Source organism: Pogoniulus pusillus, chromosome 19 (genome assembly GCF_015220805.1).
Source record: "Pogoniulus pusillus isolate bPogPus1 chromosome 19, bPogPus1.pri, whole genome shotgun sequence".
NCBI classification, from domain to species: Eukaryota; Metazoa; Chordata; class Aves; order Piciformes; family Lybiidae; genus Pogoniulus; species Pogoniulus pusillus.
Genome location: NC_087282.1, coordinates 14,218,558 through 14,229,869, shown reverse-complemented (window position 1 = coordinate 14,229,869; position 11,312 = coordinate 14,218,558). Strand labels below are relative to the sequence as shown.

General features: G+C 44.5%; 1 protein-coding gene across 1 annotated transcript in view; it reads left to right on the top strand.

The window, feature by feature from the left end:
* Window positions 1–246: 246 nt before the first annotated feature.
* The window catches only part of ALG13 (ALG13 UDP-N-acetylglucosaminyltransferase subunit), a 30,950-nt gene continuing 19,884 nt past the window's right edge, over window positions 247–11,312 (top strand). Inside the window, exons 1-11 of the mRNA XM_064159739.1 lie at window positions 247–339; window positions 1,125–1,953; window positions 2,317–2,479; window positions 2,775–2,913; window positions 4,507–4,615; window positions 5,923–6,507; window positions 6,906–6,989; window positions 7,818–7,868; window positions 8,487–8,533; window positions 9,390–9,462; window positions 11,153–11,234. Coding sequence (XP_064015809.1) covers window positions 1,873–1,953; window positions 2,317–2,479; window positions 2,775–2,913; window positions 4,507–4,615; window positions 5,923–6,507; window positions 6,906–6,989; window positions 7,818–7,868; window positions 8,487–8,533; window positions 9,390–9,462; window positions 11,153–11,234 — 1,414 coding nt within the window. The 5' untranslated portion in view covers window positions 247–339; window positions 1,125–1,872. The remainder of the gene's footprint in view (window positions 340–1,124; window positions 1,954–2,316; window positions 2,480–2,774; window positions 2,914–4,506; window positions 4,616–5,922; window positions 6,508–6,905; window positions 6,990–7,817; window positions 7,869–8,486; window positions 8,534–9,389; window positions 9,463–11,152; window positions 11,235–11,312) is intronic.

Sequence of the window (11,312 nt, the reverse complement as noted above, 5' to 3'; positions counted from 1 at the left end):
GTGCAGCTGCTAAGGGGTTACTCTTAGCCTTCAGTGGACAAGACTGTCTTAACAGATTTCATGCTTGGATTTTTTTTTTTTTAGAAACTAAAATGTTGTCATTCTATCTCCCTCTGGGTTTTTATCACAAAGGGGAAATGTACCTGAAATAATTAGTTCACTGGTGACTTCATCTTTGCAATTGATGTAACATGGTTTAGTACTGAACAGCATTTTTGTTTTTCAGAGTGCCTTCATCTCCTGCCTGATATCCAATCCCTTGTAACTCAGGATAACATTCCACAGGGAGGTGGCATGTCCTTGCTCAAGGGAATACTTTTGCTCAGTCTTTGTGAGAAGGTAGTAAAACTATCCTGAAACAGCATCAGAAAGATGTGTGCTTAGAGAAAGGATAATACAGAGGAGGGGGAAATCTACCTGTATTCAGAGAAAGGATAATACAGAGGAGGGGGAAATCTACCTGTATTCAGTGATAGTGAGAATGTGTCTTTCAAAAGGCCAAGAAGAAGGTAGGTAAAAAAACTACTCGCAACAGTGACTACTTCTAAAAGACTCAGTTTACTGCACATTAATACGGTCACCTCCACAGAAAGCTTTAGATGGGATAAATTGCTAAACACTGTCTTGCGGGTGGGCAAGGAAAAAAGATAAATGCCTCCCCAATGTACTACCACTGGTCAGTGACAAAGTGAGAAAAAGGAACCATCAGGATACAACTCCTAGCTTAGATTTCAGTCTCACTTTCAGGGTTTTCCTTGAGTTGCAACCTCAACTCCTGGGACAGGTTCATCTATTTAGACCAACTAAATTTTATGCCTGACTTTCTTAGAGCAGTTAAGAGTCAATAGACAGTTTCTGGGATTTGGGGTGGACTGGATAGATTGCACATACCTAGCCAGAATAATTAAAGCTTTCTAAACAAAACACAGAATGTGGAGTTGGAAGTATAGTTGTCTCATTTCCTCCAGTCTAGTATTTTCTCTGGTTTCTGTTGTGACAGTGCAAGATATCCACATGGCAAAACTAGCTAAGCTCACCCACTGCCAGAATGGTTTGCCTTCAGCCATTTGAAGGTAGGCTTGTATCCCATACACTTGCTCTGCAGTGCTATGCTATTTCCTCAGGTGATGCTCTGAATACAAGTGCATGCAGGAGTGTGACCCAGTGTTCCAGGGGCTCTCAGACCATCTCTTGGGCTGCCACAGGATTCAGGGAAACACTGCTTTAGACGACAGTTGTTTGAAACGTCAACCTTTCCTTCAAAGTGCAGAGTACAATCATGGAATCCTTTAGGCTGGCTAAGACCTTTGATATCATATAGTGCAGCCCTTAACCAAACACTACCCAGGCTGCTGCTATACCATGTCTCTCAGCACCACATCTGCACAGCTCCAGTAATGGTACCACTGCCCGAGACAGGCCACCTCAGGGCACGACGACCTTTTTGGGGAAGTTTTTCCTAAGTCCAACTTAAATCTCGCTTAGTGCAACTTGAGGCTGTTTCTTCTCACCTTGAGGATGACCGACTGCTAATTTGCTACCATCCATCTGGGACTGCTGTGCGAGGGTTGGGTTGAACTGAGTTAACCCATGTGGCTACCTCACGGAGCTCACTGAACGCTGTCGGCGAGTAACCACGACACACGCGGCCTGAGCCGCCCAAGCGCAGTGTAGCGAGTACCGCAGCTGGACACGTTAATCCGCGTCACCGGGACCCGTTTGGCCCGGCCCCGGCCCGGCCCTCGTCTGGGCGGAGGCAGCGGTGTGGCCCGGCCCCTCAGACCGGCGGCCATTTTAGGGGCACAGGAGCGAGCCGGCGGTGTGCGGCGCCCTCTGCTGGTTCCCCTCTCGCAGAGCTGCTGTGAGGGGGCCATGAAATGTGTTTTCGTCACCGTGGGCACCACCAGCTTTGACGACCTGATCGCGACCATCTGCTCCCCGGTGACCCTGCAGGTGAGGCCCGGATCCGCGGGCATCCGTCCTGGACCTTCCTTCCGTGGCCTGCACAGAACTCTGCAAGCAGGCGCTTGCGCGGTGGGTGCTGTCCCGCCTTTTTCCCTGCCTCATCTCCGCTTGCGGCCATCGTGGGCGTGTGAGGGAGCGGGAGGCGCGGGGGTACTGGGGATACCTCGTCTGGTTGTCGGGGAGCTGGGGAGAGTGGCGAGAAGCGCTGGTGGTGTAGGAGGAGGGGAGCGAAGGGCGATGTGAAGCGGTGAATGGCAGCAACCCGTGTGCCGGGGTAACCGGCAGCAGCGCTAGGCTTCCCCGTGTCCAGCTGCGCGCATGCGCACCCCAGCCCCCTACTGTTCGCCGCAGGTGCTGCAGAGCCGCGGCTACGAGAAGCTGGTGCTGCAGGTCGGGCGGGGCGAGCTGAACCCGGTGCTGCCCAGCAGCCCGCCCTTGGCGGTGGAAATCTTCCGCTTCAAGGACTCGCTGGCCGAGGACGTGCGGAGAGCAGACCTGGTCATCAGCCACGCAGGTAGAGCCACGGCTGTGCCGAGCTTGTTCTCCTGGGGGCAGAAATGGAAGTCGGGCGGGTGAAGTCAGTTTCTTTACATCTCAGAGGTGGGATGGCAGTGAATGTACATGTCCACAGCTAGAGCTCAGCGGTTAAATCACAATCTCAGAACGGTAGGGGTTGGAAGAGACCTCTGAAGATCATCTAGTCCAAATGTTCACTTCCAGGAGTCTCACGTATTTCAAGAGCAAGTATAATGAGATCTCACCTGTCAGTGCAAAAACTCTATTATAATAGTTTTCTGTTTCCTCTATAGGTGCAGGTAGCTGTCTGGAGACACTAGAAGAAGGAAAACCACTAGTAGTAGTAATAAATGAAAAGCTGATGGACAACCATCAGCTTGAACTGGCAAAACGACTCCACAGAGGTGGCCATGTCTTCTGCTGTAATTGCAGGTATGGAGCTGCTGTGACTGTCCTGACTGAACAAGTAGTGTTCGGCACCATCACTCCGTGTGTTATTACAGTATCAAGAATGTAGCAAAGAAATTACATCCTTCTCTGGTACAAACCTTTCTTTGCAAGATAGATTTTCCACAGTGGATAGATTAGCATTAGATGTTAATTTACCAAACTTAGCAAGCTTTTTTATTGTTACTCCTTTTAAATCCTTTTCCCCCCCATTTTCTTTTCAGAGGGCACATATATTCAGGTGAAAGATCAATTTAAACTAAACAGAGTGGTTGAATTTGGAACAGTTGGGTAGCATCCTAAAGGTACCTGACACCTTGTCTCTTCAACCCAGACCATCAGCTTGTAACCATGAGCAATAAATAATAAACTGCAGACTTTGGACTCCATTTCATCATTTTGCTATATGAATGTTTGCATTAATGTTGACTGTATAGGTGTACTGACACAATGCAATTAAAGGTATCTAGAGTCTTTAAAACAGAACATAAGAATGGCCTTACTGATGTGGATCTGGAGTCCAAATAGCTCAGTATCCTCTTAGCAATGGTCATATACAGATGCCCAGCCAAAAGCAGAATCATACAGCAAAACCATGCAGTACTTGTATTACTTGCATTCTAACGCTTTTAAGTACTTTGATTCAAGAGGATTTTTAAATCGGATGCTATCTGGTTAGTAACTTTAGATACCTCTGTCTTCCAAGTACTTAAGCTGCACTTCTAAGGAAACTTCCCTAGTCCACCACAAGGTGATTCACAGGTATACTGCATGTCACTTCAGCGGAAAACAAACCCAGCCAACCCTACGACAAAACAACATCCCACCCACCCCCCAAAAAAAATCCCAACAGCAAAATCTCATCTCCTTTTGTTTGTGTTCATCGTGGCACCTCTTAATTTACTGTCTTGATTTCACTATATCTTACTGTATTTATGATTAGTTGCACACTGTAACTAACAGATGACCTCTAAATTGAAGGGAGAGGAAATGTAACTACCTTTATTTAGTCTGCAACTTTTTCCTTTGCCCTACAAATAGGATTTTGTATGTTTCAAAAGAACCTTCTGAAAGAAAAACAGGTCTGTTGTTTTTACTGGTCAAGGTTCTTAAAACTTACTGCTCCTGAAAGTTTGAGACGGAATAAATTTGTTTCATGGAGCAGTGCCCTAGCATTTGAGCCTTGCTTGCATTCTGATAACAGCAAGATAACAGATTGATCTACCTGTTATTTCTGGCTATGGATTAAGTGGAGCAAAAAGGATTAATTTACTGGTAGAGTTTATGATGAAAATCCTGAGACCTTGTTCAGTCTCCCACAGAACATCAATGAGTTAGAGCTAAGGTTGTCTGTCAAAGCTGTGGTAGAGCTCAAAGTGTTCTCAGTGATGTTGCCTGGGAGCCAGTAATGGCTGGAGCCTGCTGGGGTTTTTTTGTCTCTTCCTTTCAATACATGCCCTTATTTTTGTTTTCCTTTTAAAAGATTGTACGTGTACAAATAGAAAATTGAGGGTGGAGTTTTCCTTTGGGATGGATATTTTTTTTGTGGTAATCTTTGTTTTTGGTCTGTTTTTACAGCACTCTTGTGGAGACACTGCAGTCCATGGATTTGTCAACTTTGAAACCTTTTCCTCCTGGACAGCCAGAAAAGTTTGCTTTATTTTTGGATAATGTTTTTGGGTTTCAATAAACAATGTCAGAATAAAAGCTTTCTCTCTTCCTGTTGAGGCTTCCATACTTAAGAGTCCACCAGCTGGGACACACCTTTAAAAAAAAAAAAGAAGTCTGTTGATATTAACTGCCATTAGATGTTTTTCTATTTAGTGACAGTTCAAAGTAATCTAGATTTATGCTTAAAAAAGTACAGTGCCAACAAAGGGTGGGGGCAAAGTATGAACTGTCTAGTTTCTTGGACAGACAGATATTTAACATCACAAAATCTGCATTGAGTTGTTAATGCCAACAAGGACATCCTAAATTACTTCTTAACAAGCATGGCATATATATGGTGGTTTCTTGACCATGATATTTGCCTAATGCTAGTAGAAGTAAGTTGTTCTTGCTGGCATTCTGTCATGTTCTGCGAATAAGCAGATGCCGTTATTCCTTGTGTTTACAGAAGCACTGAAAAGAGATTTTAAGTGTGATATTAAACCTCTTTAAAGGGAAAACTGCATCTAGTAAATCTGGGTAAGGGAAGTCAAGAGCTGCAAACCTATTGCCACAGTATCCTCAACTGTCTCCCTTAGACTTTACTCTGGAAGTAAAATATGGCCAATAGAAAAGGAAAAGTGTTGACTATACAACTGATACATTTACAGTGTTATCCCATCATTACTTAGTTTGGACTACAGTAAAGTGCAGTGTTTCCTATTTGATGCTGATTAGCACTCTCCATTTACAGTACAGAAACTGCTGATGATACCACCAATATAATATTCTGGGGAAAAAAAACATTCATACTATAGTCTGTAATACTCTAACTTTGTCTAAGTGCACAGCTGATGCTAATTGTCCTTCCCGGAGGTTCATTAAGTTGGAGAGTTTTTGTTGGTGGTGCTGTTGCTTAAAACAGGAAAAAGAAACTCCTGAACCACTCATTGGATGTATGAATGCAATTTTTGCTATCGAGTTAGAAGAGGCATTCTCAGGAACAATGGTTATGTGCAGAGTAAATCATGCTGCACAGTTGTGCAGGAGTGATCTCTCTGATGTCCAAAGTTTTCCAAAATCCTTAGAAGCAATTAAGATTTTCATTTCCTTAACACTTTTTATAGTGCTGCTGTTATTTCAAGTTTAGCAGCTTATCCAAGACCACGCAGCAATGTCACAGGAGAGTCTCAAACACCATTTAACTGACTTCTCCAGGACTGATTTGCAGTCACAGGCACATAAAGCAAGGTGGAAGGAGTTAGCCAAGACTCCCTTCTCTGGCCAGGAGGAAACCCCATCTGCGGGGGCTTACTGCGGTTTGCCGTACACACCCACACCTAGAGGACCGAGGGGCTGGAGGCAAAAAGACCCTCAAGGCTCTCCGACAGCCCTTGCAACTCGTTAGGCAGGTATCGGAGGTCTTCACGGACGTCGTACTGTAGCTGGTGCAATAGACAGCTCCTAAGAGCGGCCCGCGGGCTCAGCGGGAGAGCACTGCTCGCAGCTGGCTTTTGGGCAGCTCGTGGGCGCGGGGAAGCGGCCCCAGCTGCGGCAGCGCGGCAGGCTCCGTGGGTGCGGAAGGGGAAGGGAGATGCCGGGGGTCGGGCCGAGCCGCCCGGCGCAGGTGGGCGCGTTGGGCGCGGGCCCTCATTAGCAGCCATCTGCGCCCGGCTGCCGCGCGCCTGGCTGCCCCGCGCCCCGCAGCGCCTCGCGCCCGGCGCGGAGCTGCTGTTTCCCGCCTCTGCCGTTGCTGCCTCCGGCACTGCCGCCCCTGCCCCAGGGAAGATGCAGAAGGGCTGGAAGAAGTACTTCGGGCAGAAATCCTTCAGCGAGGTGGCCATGGACGAGTATCTGGGCAGACTGGGGCTGTACCGTAAGATGACGGCCAAGGACGCCTCCTGCCTCTTCCGAGCCGTTTCGGAACAGGTGGGCTGTGGGGCAGCAGGGGTTTGTGTGCGATGGGAGCTGTGGCGCCGCAGGCCGATGCCCGCTCCAAGCTCGCGTCCGCTTCAGGCTCGCGGTTGGAGTTGGGTAGGGATTGCTCCTAGAGACGACTTCTGAGTGCTCGAAGTGAGATGGGTGTGGGGATGTGTGCGATCAGCCCTGGGTTCTCAGGCAGGTAGGCTCCCGGGTCACTTGCGCTTTCCTCAGCTTCATCCCTCAGGAGCCTGTGGCCCTCTGCAGTGTCTCGTCTTCTTGTGTTGTGAAGCGCTTTGAGGTGTTGTTAGTCTTTGTAACTATAAGTAGACCAAGCCTAATTTGAAGCATAAATTCAGCTCGTCAGTTTTCACTTTTTTTTAAAAAAATAACCTTTTTTTTTTCAGCTGTTTTCATCTCAAATTCATCACATGCAAGTTAGGAAAGCTTGTGTCTTGTTTATGAGGCAACACCAGTATAAGTTCGCTTCTGTAAGTAACATCTGTGTCAGGTACTTAACCATTTATAATTAGGAAGTGGTTTAGCTGTAAGCCACATGATCATATGCACTGGAGACATGTCATGCTTTGACAGGCCTGATGTATGTAGGAGAAGAGAAGTGGAGTATGATTGCTTGTTTATTGTATTTTAATTGCAATCGTGCAAGTTTTATTTGGATTCATATTTCTGAAGTTCCTGAAATTGAACAAGTTGCTAGTACCCAGGTAGCCAGTTGGAAGATAGTTATTTGTGTAGCATACTCCCTGTGGAGCAACCATGGCAGAATTTAGTGGGTAGGAAAGAGGTAGGAATTTTGGAGTAAGAAACAAACATCAGAAAATACTGGGGAAAGTACCAAATGTGTTTAACTATTGCATAAAGTAATTTTTGGGGAGTTTTTTAGTTGGTTGATTTTGCATGTGGCAACTTCTGTGAATGAGTGAACAGTATAAGCTTGTATGGTGTTGGGGTTTGGGGTTTTTTTTTGTGTTTTTTTTTTTTAATTAATTATTATTATTTGTTTTATTTGTTTGTTTGTCCCTCTAATCACAGTCAAGTGCTCAGTCAAGGAGGGAGATGGTAGTACCACAAATCATTCTGATCTTCTAAGGCGGGAAAGAGCTGAAGTCAGAACCCCAGTCAGACTACAGCCCTTTAGAACCCCAAAATGGCAGGAATTGTCAGACTAGTCCCAAATTTGATGTCTTGCCCCCAGCCCCTGTCCTGCCTGTTCAATAACAGCTGGCCTAGTGTTTAGGTTTGGCTTTGCTTTCCGGCTGGTTAAGTTTGTATATTTGTTTTCTTTCTTTTGTTGAAAGTATGTGGAAGGATCATATGAGAAATACCTTGAACGCCTAGGAGATCCAAAGGTAAGACTGATCTAATGTTTGCCAAGGGATTAACATTAGAAAAGACTAGAACAGAATGGTAATTAGGTGACAGTTTAAAATGTGGTAGTCTGGAGTTGTTTGGGTTTTTTTGGTAGACATCAATCCTGAGGTCTCATTTGATTAAGTAATAACTTGGGGGTTTTACTAAATATGGATAAGCCATATACTTTCAGCTGGGAATTTGTGTTAGCACAAAGGAGAAGTCTGTGCATACTGGACAGTAAAAATTGAGGTGTCTCATGGGCCGTTTTCATGATTGCAATTGTTCTCGAAGAAGTAAAAAGCAAAATACATGGAGCGTAGCTCACATCATCAAATGATTATGAGGCTTTGCAGTCCCTTTTACCCCCAGGTTTTATACTAGAGTTCAAACTTCTGTTTTCTTTAGACTTTAAATGCATCACTTGAGAGACAATTTTTATTAAGTTGTTGCTGGAACTTGCTCCATTTTGGTAATCATGGTGATCCTACCTTGCAGACTTTTTATTTTTCCTGGAAGTCCTAATACCTGAACTCTCAATACGTTAACAAAATGATGAGTAATATTACATAGAACTAGAGTTCTCACACACTGGTATCTCATGTAATCTTGCGCAGGAAAGTGCTGGACAACTGGAAATGAGTGCTTTGTCAGTGATGTACAAGTAAGTGTCTCTTAAATTTCACTTTGATTTGGACTTGGTGGTGTTAGGATTCTGGTCTCAGAACCTTTTATTTGTTTGTTGCTGAGATGCTAAGATGTGAAACATAGTGAGAAATGCTATGCTAATGAGGTTACTTAAACTAACATGCTAACGGTGCCATCACAGCTCACATTCTTATGCTGGGGATTAAAGGGAGGGTCGGTTTCCAGCACTGTTTTATCTGATTGCTAATGTCATAGTCGACTGTTTCTTTCTAGTGGGTGAAGGATGGAAAACCCAAGGAGCTGTGTGTAGTGGAAGAAGTATGACTAAAACTCACGTAGGTGTTCTTGAAAGCTCCAGTAGTAAGGAGTGCTTGCTTGGTGTGTACGCTCTGATATTCATTTCAGAGGTAACGTAAGACTGCATACGTGCTGGTCTCTTGCTGAAAATGCTGCTGTTCTGTAGCAAGCAGCCTGACTTTCCAGTGCAAGAATGAAGAACCCGCCCTCTGGAGGTTTTATACTGTTCCAGTACTAAAGGAACACATTGACGTTTTTAACAGCAGTTACCAGTTCCCTGTACTGAGGCTTTAATCCTTTTGCAGGATGACTAAATCACTTAGTTGGGGTTTGTGCATCCAGTTGTAGACATAATTACTTGACCTAATCTGTGATAAAATATAATGGTCTTCCCAGATAATTTTCCACTAAGACGAGCTGGTGTTTGCTTATGTAGCTCTTGTGTGAATTTATCAGGAAGAGCATTCATCTGGATCATTCTATAAACCCACAGTGGATTCTCCAAACTGCTCCCTGCAAACTTCTTCGTAACATAGTTCTGCTCTTTCAAGTCTTTATTTTCCTCCACTTCCTAGGCGAGACTTCATTCTATATCGATACCCTGGAAAGCCACCCACCTATGCTACAGACAGTGGTTTTGAAGACAAGGTAGGAGATGCCACAAGATTTCCTACCTGCAATCCTATGTGCATCCAATCCTGTTTAGTAGTAAAACTTCACTGCTGGAAATGAGCTTCCGTTGCTCTGGTGCTCATGCATACTTCAACAAAACCCCAAAGCTGACTTCAGGAAAAAAGCACAATTTTTGCACAACAGTTAACGCAGAGAAGCTTTGCTTCCCTCTTGAGGGATGCATTGTGTGCAGTTCCCCTGACGATCTCTCGCGCTTCTCCATCTCGTTGTTGAAACAATTACTTTAGCAGGAAGAATATTTCAGAATATTCTTTCATGTTTCTGAAATGTCTGAGTAAATGCACTTCCCAGTGGGTATTTGAGCTGACTGGATAGAATGAAATACCTGGATTGAGTTGAAGAGCAAAACAAGATAGAGTTATCATCTTGGCCGAGAGAAGATGTTCTCCCTACTTTCAGTGCCTGTTTTCCTGAAGTCAGGTGAGGCATGCAGTTTTTCTTCTGGAAGACATTAAATTAATGGAAATGGATTAATCTAACAAATTGATTCATTTCTATGATGTGCAATTAGAACCCAGCTAAGAATGGGAGTTAGTAGTACAGCTTATCTACACAGAAATTATTGCCGGGGGCAGAAAAAGGGAAAATAAAAGAGAAATGCTCTGCGTTACCTCCCTCTGTCCCCTCTTGTGTTTTTTGCAGTTATGTAAGTGTGCCTATGTTATGTGGCTACCTCAGGCACGATGCCAGGGAAGTTCTGTGGTATGGATTGCTGTATGGACTATTCATTTGTTGGAAGTGGCTGGTCTGCTCTGAAATCTGTGCTGCTGCAGCTGCTCTTCCCTGTTAGGATTACTGTCTTGGTTTATGTGACTTCTTTTTCTGTGTAGCCTAGTCAGATTCCAAAAGGAGCTGAATTTAAAAATCAAGCAGTATGGTCTGTATGGGTGTTTGTCCTCAAAGGCTTTTCCACTAGAGCTCTCATTAAGTGCTGGCAGCTGCCTGTCATTAGATTGCATGGACAGGCAGCAACTCTTTCTGGTGTTGCTCATTCTCACCGTAAGATGAGAGCTTGTGCTGGCAGAGGAATTAAGAGCCTTGGCATCTCAGCTCCCCCTGAATCCCTGGGAAGCATCCTTGCTGGCAGTGTGCTGACAGCTGCTGAAAGGCCACTGCCAGGTGCAGTTGCTGTGGTCCCATGCCAAGGTGGGGTTTGATGGAATATATTTACTTGGTACATCAATACATAAGTTGCCGAAAACTTAGGCCTTTTCAGAAGGCAGCATAAAATTGCTTATTAAGAGCAAGATGTTGTTGAGGGCTAGAGAGGTAGATGCACTTGTAGCTCCTTTTGTAGGGAAGAGTAAAATTTGCCTCTGATTTCTGGGCACTGTATCTTGAGTGTACTGTACTTAATGGCTTGTAGATATTTTACTTTTTGAGCAATTGGTGATTTCAGATGTAAGCTGGAAACAAACTTATTTCTCATTTAACACAGCACCATGTATAGAATTTTACCTGGGATTAATTTCTAAGCTGTTTCTCCAACTTGTTCCGGTTATTTTTGATATTTATGGTTTTCTTGATGAGTTGATGGTAATTGTAGAATGAAAGAATAGTGTAGTCTTGAGCTGCAATATCAAATAGAAGTTTGGGTTTACATCATTCCAACCTTACAGCCTTTTTTGTTGTTTTGTTTTCCCAGATTTTACTGTGTTGTTCCAGCAACAGCCATTATGACTCGGTGTACACAAAACAATTCCAGGAAGATGCTGCCATTTGCCAGGGTGAACTTGAAATAATTTTTCTATAGAGGAGAATTGTGTTCTCATATGTTTTTTAGGCAGTGTTTGCTTTGGATTTCA